The 17,358-nt window shown below is 41.4% G+C and overlaps 1 protein-coding gene across 3 annotated transcripts in view; it reads left to right on the top strand.

Annotated features, from left to right (window-relative positions):
* Positions 1–2,167: 2,167 nt before the first annotated feature.
* Positions 2,168–17,358, top strand: part of SHROOM2 (shroom family member 2) — a 116,224-nt gene continuing 101,033 nt past the window's right edge. For 2 of the 3 annotated variants that reach the window (XM_064708700.1, XM_064708709.1), the window contains exon 1: positions 2,168–2,442. In XM_064708700.1, coding sequence (XP_064564770.1) covers positions 2,224–2,442 — 219 coding nt within the window. In that variant the 5' untranslated portion in view covers positions 2,168–2,223. The remainder of the gene's footprint in view (positions 2,443–17,358) is intronic. The other variant, XM_064708691.1, reaches the window with a different exon arrangement.

The following is a 17,358-nucleotide window of genomic DNA, read 5'->3' as shown; positions in this document are numbered from 1 at the left end:
TTTTCATTTCAATGTGCTTACTTGGGGATACACTAAAGTTTAAATAATTATTCTGTATCTTCCTTTCATTATCACACTTACAGAAAACAAATTGCATACTGCAGCTCCTTAAAACTTCCAGCTATATGTTACTGAGTACACATTGCTGTGAAGACAACTTGATATGTGTTACACAAACATTAAATGAAGACTTTGTTTCAGATTCCAAGAATTGGAGACAGGACATGGGGAAAACTACCTGAATTTCTGCTTACCTATATGACAGAAAAAAATTTGCAGAAAAAATCTGACTGAGGATCTGTGAGTCATTAGAGACCCTAAATAACCTGATGCAATACCTTGGTTTGGTATAAGGTTTGTATTTTGCAGGATTCTCATAAAAGAATGCATGAGTTTGAGTACCCTCTCCACTATTCCTTCTGTCCCTTAATTGCAAGTGAACAACAATCATCATATATTTTTCTTTTTTCTAGATGTTCTCCAATCTGCTACTGCGATTGACACCTCAGGTGTTCAGGTGTTCTGAACCCAAAGTTTTCTTTAGGTATTGAAGAAACATCTTGTAGCTAATCCTAGAAGTACTGTAGGGAAAAAAATAAAAAAAAAAAAAGGTTTTGTTTGAGGCAGGAGAGTTTTATGAGAAATAAACCAACTGAAACAGGAGTTAGAGGAACAAGCCACATAATCAGAATGTCCCAAGATTCACTTTCAGAAAGCAAAATATGTGACCTGTTACATCATCACACAAAAGTGTAAAATCCCACTGCATAGAACCAGGCACCTCCATGAGACAGCTCGCCACATGAAGAAGTACCTTGAGGTTCACTAGTCTTTCAGAAACGAAAATAGAGATTTCCCTCTATCTTAGATCAAGCAGTAGTTTGCCTGTTTGGCAGTGAAATGCCAAGGAGGGTTGTGTGTTAGCACACTGGTACTCCAGGCCAAGCCTGGTCCTGATTTAAGGCACTGAAACCTCCTATAATGTGATTCAATTAAAACTTGAGAATTGAAAAAAGTAAGTATTTCACTCCCAGCCTCACCATTAACTCAGTGAAGGCATCAGGCAAACCCAAACCCTGCATTTATTTCCCATCCAAGATTTGCCTTCAGATTAGCACTTCTAGTCCTGCCTCGCACTCTGCCATCAAACTTATTTAAAAATCTGGGACTCCAAATCTCTTCTCTATTGGATTTCTTTGCTGAAAGCTTCACCTGTGTTTCCCGCCGGTTCCTGCCGCTGCCCGGCCCGTCCGTTGCGGCGGCGGGAGGGGCCGGGGCCGAGCCGGGCGGTGCCGCGGGGCTGCCGCTAGAGGGGCCGGCCGGGAGAGCGCGGCCCGGAGCCCGCGGCCCCTCCCGCCCCACAGGTGGTGGAGGCAGGGCGGGCCGGGAGGGGCTGATAGAAGGCTCCTCCTTCCTTCGGCTCCCGCTGCGGCTGCCCCTGACCTGCCCCCGGCATTGCCCGGCTTCCCCTCCCCGAACCCCGCGGCGAGACGGGAAGAGCCGGCAAGAGCCGGCCCCCTCTGCGCTCCCAGCCCCGGCCCCCCGCCGCCTGGCACGGCGGAGGCGGGGCGTCCCTGCCCGGGGGGCGGCCGCAGCCGCCGGCTGCCCTTTCACCCCACCCTCCACCTGCTCGCCGCTTTTGTTTGGGAACGGGGACGGAGGGGAGGCGCGGTCGCCCCTGCGTGTGGTGGGGTGACCCGGGTACGGCCCCGGCCCCAGGGCGACTCGGGGCTCACGGACCTTCTCGCCGCCGCCTTTGTCTGGCGGCCGGCCCGGGGCTGCTCCCCTCTCCCCCCTCCTCCTCCTCGGCCGGGGGATCGCGCTGCGGGGCTGCCGCTCTCCGGGAGGGGCGAGCGGCTGCCCCGCTGGTGAAACGCGGCTTTCGTCCTCTTTCCGAGGCGAAGGGGAGGCGGGGGCGCCTCTCCCCGTCGCGCTCCTCCCAGCACCCCGCGTTGCTCGGCGGCTTTTGCCCCGCCGCCAAGTTGCCACAAGTTGGTGCCGCCCCCCCGCCGCCGGGCTCCGGCCTCGGCGTGAGACAATACCGCGGGCTGCGGGGGAGGAGGAAGGGGAGGGGGCGGGCGGAGCAGCCCTCTCTCGCCGCCGATGGGGCCGGGCCGGCCGGCGCTGCGGGGCGGGTAGGTGCCTCCGCGGGCGGCCGCCGGCTGGCGCGCACCGGGGAGCGGCCGGCAGAGGCGAGCCAGCCCCGGCGGCGACGGGCGCTCCATGGAGGACGTGGGGCTGCGGGGCGGACGAGAGCGGCTGGCCGTCGGCGACCCTCTGCTCGGCGGCGGGCTGGTGGAACCGGGGCCCGTCATGGTGATGGTGGAGCAGCGGGCAGCTGAGGGCTACAAGCTGGTGGAGGTGCAGCTGACCGGCGGGGCTCCCTGGGGCTTCACGGTGAAGGGCGGACGGGAGCACGGGGAGCCCCTAATCATCACCAAGGTTAGCGGCGCCGGGGCGGGGGGAGGTGGGTCCGGCCGGCTCCATTTTGCCGTGCCCGCGGCGGTGACAGCCCGGCCACGCCGCCCGCCCGCAGCCCGGGGCGCAGGTACCGCGGGGCAGCGCGCCCGGCGCAGGTGCCGCCGGGCCGGGAGTGCTCTGGGCCCCACGGCCGCCGCCAGCACCCGGGGAGCGGTACCGGAGCGTGCGGGGCTTATCCTGGCTGCTCTGGGGGCAACAGGTTGCTGGGCGCAGGCAGCGTGGCGGCTCCGACCCGCGCGTACGCCCCAGTAAAGAGCCGGCGCCGTCGTTGTGGGCGCTGGTAACTGGCTGGGGGACCCGAAACCCTCTGCTGGGCTGGTCCCTCCCTCTTTCCCTCCGGGCTCCTGGCGCAGGAGGGCATGGAGACTGAAACTCGCGGCTCCGAGGCTGTTCTATCCGCTGCCGTTGCACTTGCAAATTCTAAGTAATTAGGATAGCCTTTGTTTGTCCCTTCTTCTTTAAACAGAAAGGTCTTGTGGACAGTGATCAAATCCATGCACCGAAGCCGAGTAGAGGGACATGCTTGGGTATATATGCACTATCTGGTTGCCTTCTTTTTTTCTCTTTTGTGTTTTCTTATTTATTTTTTCTTTTTTTTTTTTTCTTGTCCTTTTATTCTTACAGCTTTACTCTCAGTGTACTGGACACAAGTTAAAGAAATGCTTCACGATTTTTAGAATATTTTTTTCATCTGGATGTGTTTTGACTTAAGAGCCCCCATTCTCAGTAATTGTTGGTTTTTGCAGTTAAGACAGCTTTCATGTTGCACAGTGAAAGCACATGAAAATAGATCCATATGTTGTAGTGAAAAAAAAGTCACATTAGCAAAGCACATTTTGCTCAAGATCTGTCAGAAAGTTATATATATGCTTTTGTCTCCAAGTCCTCCGGACTCTGCCTGTTCCCATTTTGAAAGTGCCAGAGGTCAACAAGTCCTGGTTTATCCGCAACAGAAATTTTACTAATCTTATTTTTCATCTGGTTTTGTTGTGAGTTTTCTAGTTGGTTCCCTTCTCCCACCTTTGAAACAACTGTGTTATGGACTTTCCCAGTGAGAACTTTTCAAACCATCTGTTTCTAGATCACTTCCCTAGTGCTGTTTTTCAAGGAACAACAGTCAGTGTCAGATGTATAGGCTGAAAAATGACTGCAGGAGTGTTGGCTGCTTACCACTGTCCTGAATTAGGGAACAGCAAAGCTGGGAGCATTTGAGAGAAGGAGAATAGAACTATTTTACTATGTGTGCACCAGCTATTAAGTTCCAATTCAAATAATTCCACCTTTCTGCTAATGGCTAATAAATGCTACATCTAAAGACTGATCAGTGATGCTTATTCATAATGTTACCTAGGTATTAAGTAATAGGCATAAGTATTTGTGGCATGGGGATGTGGCTGTGGTATGTGGAGAGAAGTGTCTGTGCCTGGGAACCTTTTAAACTGGGTCTGTTGCAAGGGAATAATTAAGGAACCATACAGCTGTGCCTCTGTGTGGAAGAGCAATCTGGGTCCATCTGTACAGAGCTAGGAATAAGAGGGGAACCTGGATCCTTGGGTTTAAATTTTGGAATATATTTCTATTTGCCGTTGTTGGATACAGTGTTATAGAAATAGTTTTGAAACCAGGGACTGAAACTTGTGTGCCTACGACTATGATTTTTTAGCTGCAAAATTTTCCGTCTTGATTTGGCCCACCCGTCATGGTGTTTTGGTTTTTACTGTACTGCTTCTAGTGGTGGGAAGAATAATTTAAAAGAGAGTGGTTAAAGCAGCCCCTCCTTGCAGGAGATGTTAGGTTTGTCTCCTCTCAGCTGAAGAGAGCTCTGAGCTTGTTACCCTGTTCCTGAGAGAGGATCACTGGGCTGCCAGGATGAGGAGATGCCATTTCACAGTGCTTCTCTCTGTGGCATGTGTCCTTCCTTCTCAGGGGACTGATGGCTGGTCAGTGGGAGACCCAGGAAAAGCCAGTGGACTGAATCCTTCAGGATGGCTGTGGAAAACCTCCTGGGTTTGTGGATTGAATCTGTGCTTAAGCCTTAGCTGGCCATAAAGCTCTGTCTCACTCCAGTCTAGAGCATCTCTGGGGAAGTGAGGGTGGATGACGACAGCTGCCAACTCTTCTTCGAGGAATGTGACAAGGTGTAAATGGAGTCTCAGATAGCAGCTGCTTAAGGGGGATTTCTAAAATTCTGCTTGTCTCTGCCCTTTTACAGTCTCAAAAGCAAGATCAGCCTTTGAAGAAAGTTGTACCTTTATGCAAATGCTGGGAAGTCTGTGTTTGTAAATATTTGCCACTTTATTTAGCATATATGGCACAACTGCCAGAGAAGTAGCACCAAAAAATACTGTGATTGAAAAGTTCATGAGTAAATACATGGTGTTCAGCACTTTCTGTGTAATACACTTCTTCACTTCTCTGATTGTGTGGCTATTTCACTTGCTGATAGGAAGGGAAATTTTTTACTACTATCATGGGGAGAATCTAGGGCAAATACTGGCAGCAACTACTATTTGGGAATATTTTAGAAATAACTTCAATTAAAACAATAGTGTCTTTTGATCCACCAAACTGCCAATAATCAGAGAAAGCAAGGCAAGCTAAAGAGGAGAAAATGTGTTCAGCCTTGCCGGGGTGTGTGTGCTCAGCTGCTGGAGTTTTGTCCCTGGTCATTGCAGCGGGGTTGCACTGGGTGACCTTTAAAGGTCCCTTCCAGCCCAAACCATTCCATGATTGATGCTGTGAGGGAGGGAAGTGCTTTGCCCCGGAGAGGTCAGTGCTCAGTCACACTGCTGGTGCCCAGCAGTGGGCCCAGCACTTTCAGGGTGAGCAGCTTTCCCCATTCACAATAGCTTTTCTTCCTGTACCTGACACAAGACTTGGATAAATAGTCCAGAAATAGAACCAGGTAGGCAGAGTATCAAGTTGTGATACTCTGTGTGTTGTGCCAGGCACAAGCCTTTTTTTTTAGTTTTTTTTTCCTTGCCCTTTTTGTTATTGCAGCAATAGGTACAGAGAAAAATGGTGCATGATACAGCTTGCTCGATCTTTAAACAGCTGGTCGTCTAAAGCTTGCCCCACCCAAGTGCAAATGGTGCTGCTAATATTTAAGAAAAAAGTCTTTTAGCATTGTCACTGTGTTGCATACCACTATTTTTTAATGTCCCTTTAAAAAAATGCTTTACATTTTTTCTGATTTCTGCATGTGTGTGTGATAACATTCCAAAAAAATTGCCCAAAGGCAGCTTGTTCTTGCCTAATTTGACATCTTAAAAGAAAGGACTTGCTTTTTATGGCAGCATGCATATTTCAACAAAAGGTGAAATGAGAACTTAGAGGACAGTAATTAGAAGTCTCAGGAGCCTCAGTTTGTATTTTCCTGTTTTTTAAAGAAACAACATCTGAAGAGGGAGGTCTTATTGGAAATAATGAAAATAAAAAGTCAGAGAGCTCAAGAGTGAATCTCTTTAAAATCTCCCATAGCTGCATTATCTTGATTACTTTTACTTTAAAAGTGCTCTTATCTGAGATGCCCAACTTGCAGTGTCAATCATACTATTGATTGTGGGTGGTGGGTAGAAAGTCGTTCCTCTTCCTGTGCTAACAATATCCTTAAGAACTCTGAAGTTGTTCTGCAGTCAGCTTTATCCATATCACATTAATAAATATGAGAACATTCTAGTTCATGCATTTCAAGAAAGATTGATGTATCATTTAAATGAATTTCTCTTTAGTATCAGCTTTACAAGAGCCTACAGCCATACCTCCTCAAGCTATGATCTCATTGCAGTCTAATCAAGGCTGAGCTTGGCTGGTATTTCAGCAAGATTTCCAAGTGAAACCTGGACTGTTGCAAGAAGTTTTGTTGTTGATTTAGTAGATAGAGTTCTTGTGTCCTGAATCAGTGCTGAATTCATGCCCTAGCTGGAGGTGCTGCCTTTTAAAAAGAAGTATCAGACTCCAAACTTTTATTTTTTTTATTCCACTGCACTTTCCTAACGTGCTCCTGTCTGTGGTTAGGTGTGAATTGTAATTTTTTTTACCTAACAGTCATTTAAATTGTAGAAAGAAATGCTTCTCTGTTAACTGGCTGCATGACTTCTCCATGCAACTTGTATTAATTTGTTGTGTCAGTAGTAAGTGATTACTGTTTTAGTTAGATAATTCTTTATTCTTTGGCCTTAAACACATAACTAAAAGCAATTACTTGCATCACCATACTGCAACAATATTTAGGGCGTAAAAGAGCTTTATTTGATGCTGTATACAAATTTATTTAGAAAAAAGACCTAATCAAACACAAATACCAGTTTCTTCCCCCAAGTTAGGTGTTTGAAGTGAGCTGCACTGTTGTAGACACTAACTATTCTTAAACTTGGCTGTGAAGTTTGATGTCCAGAACACCAGCATTTACTAGTAATCCTGTGAAATTCCTGACTGCTTCAACTTAAATGCAGCCATTTGTGTAAATAGCTGATTTATAAGTTCTTAGGAGGCATTGTACTGTGGCCAAGAAAGCATTCTAATCTAGGTCTCTGTATCCCAACAAATTTCATTCACTTCCTTCAGTTCTAGAAAGATAACACATGGAGGTTTATTCATGCTGTTTTGTTTTCTATTCGTTTTCTGTTGATCATCAAACCCAAGTAGAATTACTGACCTGTATGTGTCAGAATTTTAATAAGTGTATTAGTGAACAATTTTGGAAGAATGTATCAGATCATGTTCTGTGTTTCTTTTGAAACGTTTATTCAGCTTCTTGTCTTGCAAGAGGGACTTATGGTCTGAGTTGGATCTTTTTGTGTTGCTCAAATTGATAGTTGAGAAATACTAGGAAATGTGTTTAAAATGAATGTTTTAGGCTTGAAATAGTATAATGTAGCTATTTATATTTTTCCCCCTGCCAGATATGTTAAAAACTGGGCTTTTTTTTCAATGTTATAGAAACTGTTCTGGGTGGTGCTTTCCTTGGAGGCTGGTTATTAGATCCCAGGTTTCTATTACTGGAAGAGAGCAGTTGGCTTGCTTTGATGCAGGAAGATCTTATTGCTTTTAATTTGGTAAGCTTGTTGATGAAGGGAATGGTCTCGATTTTAGTGCTTTAATGGCTTGTGAATGACCTCTTTAGTATGACTGGTAATTGACTGGCAGAATGGTGGAGCCCACCACCCTCATATGTGGTGTGGAGGTCTGAAGATTGGGTTTGCAGGGTTTTTTTGGTTTTGGGGTTTTGGGTTTTATTTTGTTTTGTTTTGGGTTTTTTTGTTTGTTGGTTTGATTTGGGCTTTTTTTTTGTTCTGGGTTTTTTGTGTGGGTTTGTTTTTTTGGTGATGTGTTTTGTTTTTGTGAGGGCGTTGACAGGGCTTTGAAATGGCACCAGTTTTGAAAGTTGCATTTAAAGTTATGTTGGATATTGCCACATGTGATCTAAAAGCTGTAAGAAGTTGAAATGGTGGTTTAAAGGCTTGTGACTTCAGAAGTCTCAAGTCAGTTGCGTGAGGTGTTTAGCAGTCAAACAGCGTGAGTGTGGGGTTTAATGGTGTCAGCTTGCAGTGCTGAAATTGCAGTCTTTGTGCATTTCACACTACATTTCAGGGGAGAAATCTTCCAGAGGACTCGGAGTGCTCTGTTTAAAATCTGAACTAAGAAACTTTGTTACAACAAGTGAACTTCTAAGTTTTGGATGTACTGGTTGGTTCCAAATTGCTTTTTATCTCATCTGCATTTCCCTCTTTCAGCTACTTGGGCAAAAACTGTCAAATTTATCATGATTTTTTAGTTTGAAAGAAAACACAAACAGAATCATTCATGTCTGTGGAGTCTGCCAGAAGAATTGTGTGTTTTGTGGGAATAGTTACTGCAAAAGGAGTGAGAGAGCTGAATTGACTGAATGTTTGGTCTGTTTAAAGGAAAATTTAAACTTCTCTGGTTGTTAGTTCATACATATGTTAATGTGTGCTTTTCAGTATGAATTTTAGATGCTATCATAGACATCAGCGTGGAAATAAGAGATCTGCAAGACACCTCTAGTTGTTGCTTGCTGTTATCAGAGATTTGCCAGTAATGCAATTTATTATCTAGATATCCATCATGTTTATGGTTTTGTTTGTTTCTTTTTTAAGAGGAAAACCAGTGTGGGTATGTGTGGTGTTTATGCATATGCTACATATGCTTTACTCAGTTACTCAATAGACTGTGCTTATTTTTATCTGCAGACCTTGATTCATTGTGTGTTCTCCTGCTTAATGAGTGTTCAAAGTATGGGAATGTGGAAAGAATAAGGTAAATGGGAATTGAAACGTGGCTGTGAATAGATTAGAGGAAACAACTGTTTGGTAGTAACAAAGCCACTATTTTATTATATGTGAGCTTCTTTCTTCTCAAGAAAAGCTATTTGTATTTAGTCTTCCTAATGATTTGTAATGTATACATAGAATACCTAATATGTGTATATGGATCTAGTTCTGTGGGTCAGTTTGTCATAGAAGTTTGAGACAGGCCATAGATATTAAGATTTTTTTAGTTGCTGTGCATTTAAGAGTTACAGTGCATGCAGATTTTCACAGGTAAAGAAAAAATTAATGCCGTTATACTAAGACTTCATTTAATCTAGGAGGACTTGCATTCAGCTGTTTATTTTGAACCTATTTGGTATTGATGCCTCTCTATATAAAACTTAAAATAATTCTGGACTTTTGGGTTTGGGCTTGCTTTTAGTTTGGGGCTTTTTTTGAGGTGTGTGTGGGGTGGGTTGCTTATCTTTAAGGTAAGAAACAACCTTGGAAACTTTCTAATTCCATGTAGCATAATATTTTCAGTTTCTTAAGGGTTATGCAGGAAGTATGCTGTGCTCTCCTTATCCCTTCATACCCTCTCCAAGAATATTATCACTACTCTGGGGGGAATTATTGGGAGTTGTAATTTTTATACTACTTCTGACTTCACAGATATGGTCATATACAAGCAAGAGAGAATGTAAGGGTTTTGGAATGAGTAACTGAATGTTCTGTGTTTAAATGAATTCATTCAGTGACAGGAATAATCTACAAAGTTTTGAACTGGAATCAGTTTTCAAAAATCAACTTGATGGATTTGTGAATGTGTTTGTACCCTCTGTGTGTGTTTTGCCAAGCAGCAGACTTCTGCTGGTGTTCTTCTGGGTTTAAGATGAATGTTTACTAAAAGGAGATAGTTTTGAAAAGCATTTTGTAGTATTTAAATTGGACAGGACTCAGGTGTTCTGAATTGCTTTCTGGAGATGCCTGCCCCTTGCTGTCAGCTGTGTGAGAAGCTGAGGAAACCCCTGATGCCTCAGCACATACCTGGATCTTCCATGGGTGCCTGTAGCAAGGTGAAATATTACTGAGCAAGATTGTCTCTGTATTTGCAGTGCTTGTGTGCCTATACCTAAAATATTTTTTAAGAGTTTATTTCTCTTTATTGTTTCTGAGCATAGCTTTTCATTTTGATTTATCAAGCTCATCAGGGGAGAGTTGCTACCTACCAAGGACAACATTGATGAACTTTGGAGAGAACTTCCTTCCTCTCTCCATAAATTAATACAGTATTAGTGTTTGGGCTCTGAATAATTCAGGGCATTTTTGGTAAGCACAAATCTCTTATTGCAGATAAGAGAATGGCATCTGCCACATAATTTTTTTTGAGTTTTTTTAGTGGCCTTCTGGTGTATCTGAAGGTCTTTGTGGTGTGCTGGACTCCCCCAGGCAGAAGGAGCCAACTTGCTGGTAGATGCTGGAAATGCAGCAAATTGCTGCTTTGAGAAACCAAATAGCTTTTGTCAGGTACACAATTCTTGGGTTGACTCTTAGAGTAGAAACAGATGGAGTTGAGTGTTTGGTGATAGAAAAGAGGTGGTTATTTCTAAGTCCTCCAAACCCTGATGAAATGCCAAAATCTACTGAAAGGTTTGAGCTGTTTAGTCAAAAGCTCAGTAATACTGGCACTGAGGGGAATGCCTCACATCCTGTACTTCTCCTACCTTACCCCTTATAGAAAGGAAGACTTCCCCTCTGCCACCAGCCCTGCTTTCTCTCCATGTAAATCTGTCCATTTCTAAATTGTTAGGTTCTTTGAAATGTTTAAATTCCTCTTACTTGCTTAGAAATATCTATTAACTGATATATGAGCTAGGAAACACATTATCACATTTCTTAGATACAGATTTTCTGAAGAACTGTACTTAATAACGAGGATTTTTTTAAGATGTAGAACGGCCTGTTTTTCAAGGTGGTACAAAAAAGCGTGGGACAAATCTTAGTGTCTGAATGCTAGAAATGGGTAACATAGTTGGGAAATCTGCTTCAGTGTTGAGAGGCTGTATCCCTTTGGATAGCAAGTAACAGTGCAGGTTCATCCATTCTTGCAGTCATTTCTCTGCCTGAGTGACCTTTCAGAAGGAACATGGATCATGATTGAGGGTTTTCTTGCTGTTGTGATTGTAGGTGGCTTTATTGGATCTTTTCTTTGCTGTTTTGTCAATCATGTTTATAAGTTATAGATCATTTCTGTACTCACTGTACAGAAAATACTCTAGAATTGAGCTGTGCATTTGTGTAATCTAAAACAACTGGATATTTAATGTTCTGGTAATAGCAGAGAGGCATCTCTGAGCAGTTTGGCAGAGAGTCTAAGAATGCTTTTGCTGATGTGTGAAGGTGAATTCAGTTTGATTTTGTGGAAACTGCAGCATAACCTACTGAAACTTAAGGTTTTTTTAATAATGGAAATGCACGAACTTCATTAGAAGTTATGCTTTGAGTGTTTGGATTTGGTTTCTTTTTTTTAATGAAAGAAGATCCATGTGAAACTTACTTGCTGAAATATCCACAGCCTTTTAAAATGGCCAGACTTTTTAATTTTAGAGTAACAAGTTCTTCATCCTCAGTCCTCCTAGAATATTCTCTTCGTAATGGACTTGCAGTCAAGTCTGGATAGCTGAAGGAGGGAGAGATCTGTCAATGGGGAGCATGCAAGTACAGTAAATTTGTTCAGAAGTGATGCACAGGTACCTACTGCTGTACTCAAAATTGCAGTTTCAGTACTTTTCCTCTTCAGTAAAATATGCTTCTCAAAAAACCTTCACAAAGCTATACAAACAGATTATTTTGGGTTTTTTTCTCTCTCTTGAGATAAAACATTCTTTGCTACACAGTTGCTTTGAAGACTTCCACATAAATTATGAAATAAAGCAGTGTCTCCCAGTTTCCCAAATACATATAAACTAGTCAGCATTCTTTAGGAAATAAGCTTCTGATTTGGTTCAGTGAACACTGTTTGGGAATAGAAATACTTTTTTTGGAAGCTGTGTATTTTTCATTAAAATACTCTAGTATTTTAGGATAGTATCGTAGAAACATGATTTAATGACAAAGGAAGTGAAGTGCTTCCTACACAGTGTCAGTTAGTCATCAGTGTGTTAATTTTCTTAAACAAATTACATGCAAAAATGAGCTTGTGGGTGTTTAGCTGGCTGATATCTGATGTAGTGAATTAGACAACTCCTGATGAGTATTTGGATTCTGGATAATGCAATAATTACAGTATTGCAAATTTTTTTCTTTTCTTTGCAAATACATATTTTGTTGACCCAAAAGAACGCAGAACATTAGATTTTCAGCAGAAACATTTGCAGGTTTTTTTAATGGAATAGCAAAACATCCATTTCACAGCCATTCATTCAAGTAAAAGAAAGATACAAACATGCTGTATTGACATAAAGTAGTGTTTTATTGGGTGTTTATATGTGGAAAGAATTTTAGGATAGCAGGGAAAACTTGAAGCTTCATGTGTCTGTTAAACATAATTATTGTTTTGAATACTTAACTTAAGACTTAAGAGAACTGTATACTTTAAAAACAGCTTTTATAAACAGTTTCTAATCTTTTTTTTACAGAACTATTTTGGTCAAGTGCCTTTATTTCCAAATAGAAAGGCTCCTGTAAAATTAAAAAACCAGTGTCTTGTGCTGTGGCTGGGAGATATGATATAAATACTGAATTCTCTTAATTGCAACTCTCATGTCATGATGCTTCTAAATTTCAAAAAATTGGTAGAACACAACTTAAAAGTTCTGAGATAATTTTTTCCCTTTTACATTATATATGCTTAGTATGTATAGAACCTTTTGTACTTCTTATTATTTTTCCTTTATCCTGTTTCATAAAAGGTAACATCAAAAAATTTGCTCCCCTACTTATAAAATGGAAACTCCTGTGATATATTAGTAAAATAAATTTTTTCCTACACTTTTTACCTTCTGACAACTTGATGTTTTTCCTGACTGCTGTGCAAGATAGCTATCAGGAGCAGGGAGTAGGGCCGTGCCTTTTCTGACACCTTGGAGACCTGAGGAGTTTCTGTCATTACTCAGTCTCTTGTTAGGGAGGGGTGCAAGACAAGTCTTTTGTTGCTCAACTGAATGTCTTCTGTCTGATTCAGGAAATCATCATCTTAACAAATGCTGTAGCTGTGACCTGTTATGTCAAAGATGCCAGTGATCAGAATGTGCAAATTGTGGCTCTTGGGTGGTTGGTTGCTCCCTTGAAGCCAGTAAAGGGTCTGAGTTGGCAAAGCTTCATCACAGAGCCCTGTCAGAAGCAAAGAACTGGAAATTTACTGCATTGAAAATCGGGAGATCTTGTAAATTAATTACCTCTTTTGCCATGGGTTGCTTGTGTACCTCTGTGGAATTGTCTGCTTTGCCTCTGGTGATGAATGGAACTAATGCAATTTCACAGAAGTCTTGTTTCTCATGAAACAGACATGGTGCAGAAGGGCTGAAATATTACAGTGACAAAGACCTAGAACACAGATATTTGAAAACCTTTGGGGTACAGATTTGTGTCAGAAGGCTACAGCTAGGTGGTTCTGTTCATTTTTCTTCACAGCAGACACAAGCACAAAGTACTGTTTTATCTGCAATGTTCATCATAAGTAATGTGCCAAAGTGTACAGTTAGATCTGTGTTTACAAAATTAACCCCAAATTTAGCCAAAATGCACAGATAATTTTGGTGCTTCAAGAAAGTAGAAGAGATGAATGGAGTGAGGTAAGTCAGCACCTGAGTGCAAGGCAAAAAAAACCCCTGTGTGGATTACTTACATAGTAGGTCAACCAGCCACTTGGAACAATTGTTGATAATAAAACTTGATAAGGAAATACATTTTTGTAGCCAAAATGCATCCTTGCTGGTCACTTGAATTTTCTTCAATATTAGGTGCTTATCACGCGCTTGCTGCTCTGTAGAAAGATACTGCCTGTGATGGAGATTGATGATTTCATCAGTTGTCTATGGTGATGGCACAAGAAGTTTCAGCAGAATGAGGGGAGCATGTGCATGTTTTCTTCTAGCTGCAGACAAAATAAAGTTTAGTTTGTCTGCACATTACTAGCAGTAATTGGAGGCTACTGTCTGTGTTGTGTCAATTGGTGCCATCACCCTGCTTTTCAGCCTAAAGGTGTTGGGCTAGTGTAGGCTCCACCTTAAATCCACTGCTGCAAACATGGAGTCTTTAGCAACCTGGTTTATTTTGCTGAAAGCTGACTGGGGAAATGTTGCATGAGCAATTTAATTAACTGATTAGAGGGAGTGGAGATGAGCAGCAGGGAGTGGCAATATGATGGTATACAGTCACATGCTCTGCAGTGACTAGCAGGCTTTAGTCCAGCTGACTTCCAGTGAAAATGAAATTCAAGTACCAAAATAATTTTGAAAATAATTATCTCCTGTTTCCTGACTTTTGATTTTTCATTAACAAGCAGTCTGAATCTAAAACGTGTTCACCTCTCTTCTGAGGACAGAATGGGCATAGCAATTATTAATATCAGAGTAAAGACAAAACTATTTTTCCTGGTTTTATTTTTGACTACCAAAAAATACTTGACATTTAGCTATCTAGGGGAGCATGTTTGCTAAATCAGCACTAAAGTAAGTCATGACATATTATAGCTGGGTCTGCATCTCTTATAGGAACTTCTTTGCCTAACACTTTGGAATTTTCTGGTCCATCTGATTGATGCTGGCTGCAGTTTTTTATGGCTAAGTTTTCTTCTGAATTTGGAGAAATTTCTATGAAGTTTTTTGGGCCTCTTGTTTTGATACTAAAGAAAATTGGTTTTATACCTTACAGTACCATGCTGCTAGTAATTACTGCTTTAAAAAATGTTTTTGAACTTTGCACTGAATATTTTTTTATTTTTCTGATTTGTTTAAATCTGTTGACTCTGGATGCCCCATCCCTGGGAGTGTTCAAGGCTGTGTTGGGTGGGTCTTTGAGCAATGTGATCTAATGAAAGGTGTCCCTGCCCATGGCCAGGGTTTTGGAACTAGATGATCTTTAAGATCTCTTCCAAACCAAACCATTCTGTGATTCTACTTGTCCATTAAATTTAGCATTAGCATGTTATTCTGCATGGTTGTAAGGAATCTGGGCTAGGGTTGTGTGTATGTAACAGAAATCTGAAATCATTTTACAGAGTGATTTAGTCTTTACATTTTATATATTTGTAATAGTTTTGGGTTGTTTTTTTTTTTTGCTTTTACTTGTTGTTTTTTTAAGAAAAGGCAAAAGAAAACGGGTGTCCTCATGGTGTCTATGTAATTTTATCAGCAGAACTGCATTTTCCAAACTAGTTTTCCTGTGGGACTCAGCATGAGAAGGTGACTGGGGTACCTTGTGCAGTGGGTTTAGGTGTCTCCTTTGCCATAGGAATGTTTGGATTCAGGAACCTGGTCTCCAGGTTCTGGAGGGGATGTTTGTAATTTCTTCTTTCTGGCGCTTGGGCTCAGACTTCTCTGAATTTCCTTTAACCCATTTCAGTGTTATCTCTTCTTACCTAGAAGTCTTTTTCCCTTGTCATTCTCTACATGAGTGATTCTGAATTCCATTAAATAGCCAACATTTTCTTTCTTTACCTGCTTCTTTCACTATGCTGTTTCATTACCTAGCGCCAAAGCCTACAAAATGTGAAGGACCTTCTCTCAGGACTTGCAGTTGATTGAGACTTCTAATAGCTGGGCACTTTCAAAGGTGAAGAGACACAAGGCTTGGCATTGTGGATGCTGTCTGATTACTTCTTCCCCTGAGGCAGGTCACTAGAGTATTTCAAATGTAGTGGCCAGTTTTACTTCTTAACATAAAGATTTCTTTTCATAATTTTATTTCTTCATTTGTTTCTTGGAACTGGATGAACCATTTCAGTTCGAATGTAAGAAAAATCAGTGTTTGAATCTTACATGTACAGTGGAGAGTTTTTACCTAACTAATTGAACTATGGCAAATTCATCAACCACTGAAAGAAAATATGGTCTCATAATGGAAGCATTGAACAACTTTGATTAGTGAAGTGGTTAATACCACCTGTGGTTAATTACTGAAGTGGATCTTGGAGTAAGATGAGGACACAAGATGATTTTTGTAAAACCATGGCTTAGATACTACTTCATTGGAGAGGTGTAATATGTAAATAAGAGCAACAAAATGATGTCTGTATTTTCTGTACCATAAATTTATATACAAATGAATAGGAACTCAAGAGCTTACAGGAAGAACTGTGACTTTTATGTTTTTGTAGTTGTATTTGAAGTTAATCAGTCTGGTTTTTTTAATTCAAAGCCAGAGTACACATAACAAACTGTGACCTGAAAAAGTATCCTGTGAATTTTGGTACGCAAGAGAGCACATTGTTTTTTCTCTATCTCTGTGAGTCATGCAGCTAAAACATCTCTTCCAGCTTTAGTTTTGAGGACAAAAGTGAGTAGCAAGGTTAGAGGATGTTTTGTAGTGTTGGATGATAGTTGTCCACGTGCTGATTAAATTTTAGTAAAGCACTACAAAAATGTGTCTCCTTTGTGAGATACTGTGAGAGTTATTTCCCTTTCTGGTTAGGCTGTGAGTTGAGGCAGAAGGATCATGACTAGGAGTAGTTAAGCATTTTAAACAGCAGAGCTAACTTTAATGTACAGTGTCAGAAAAGGAATTTTCCATTCTTCAGTACCTTATGCAAAGCTTGCAGTTTTGGAAGGAAAGCAGGAACACCTTATGACCCCCAGCATATCTGGGTGTTTGGTTTTGAGGTTTTTTGTTTTAAAAAAGTGACAGTTCAAATGCATTTTGTTCTTATTTGATTTATGTTCACAGATCCATTTCCTGAACTGACTAAATATCTGATAATGGATGCCAGTTTCTCAAAAGGTTTCAAAGTTACATATTAAAATTAAATCTTGAAGTTCATAACCTTTGCCTACTGAATGCTGGAGCTTGTTCTCAAAGGAATGGGAAAAAACCCAAACCTGTAAGCTGTTACCTCAGTTATTGCACCTCAGTAATGCAATGCAGGTTGTGCACATGAGATGGGGACTTCCCCCCCAAGGCAAGAAGGGACCAAGGTTTTAATGTGAAGTTGATGATGCAGTGGCAGTAAAAGAAGGGATAGTGCAGGGGTTTGGGTGTTACAGCCAAGGTTGCAGTCACCATAAATTGGCAGGTTTTTAATCCTGGTGCTGACAATTGACACAAGCTTCCAGTTTATTAAAAGTATGTTGAAAATCTAGTATGGTGCTGGAAAACAGCCAAAGTTCCTTAAAAACTGACAAAGTGTATTTTACTCAAGGAAATTGAAATACAGACCAAAATTCAATGGATTTTTAATATTGAGAAACTTGAAGACTTGGCCATGTTTGAAATAATAGTAATAGTTTTTTCTACCCTTTAAGCAGTATGTCTTGGAACTTTGTTCTTATGTTTACTCTTGCTTGGGGGCTTGTTGTTGGGGTTTTTTTTGGGTTTTTTGTTTGTTTGTTTGTTTGTTTAATTTTTTTTGGTTTTTTAAAAGATACTTGCTCAATGTGAAAGAAATTAT

This window comes from Zonotrichia leucophrys, chromosome 1 (genome assembly GCF_028769735.1).
Source record: "Zonotrichia leucophrys gambelii isolate GWCS_2022_RI chromosome 1, RI_Zleu_2.0, whole genome shotgun sequence".
NCBI lineage: Eukaryota > Metazoa > Chordata > Aves > Passeriformes > Passerellidae > Zonotrichia > Zonotrichia leucophrys.
Note: the sequence above shows the minus strand (reverse complement) of the source record. Positions and strands in the feature narration are given on the sequence as shown.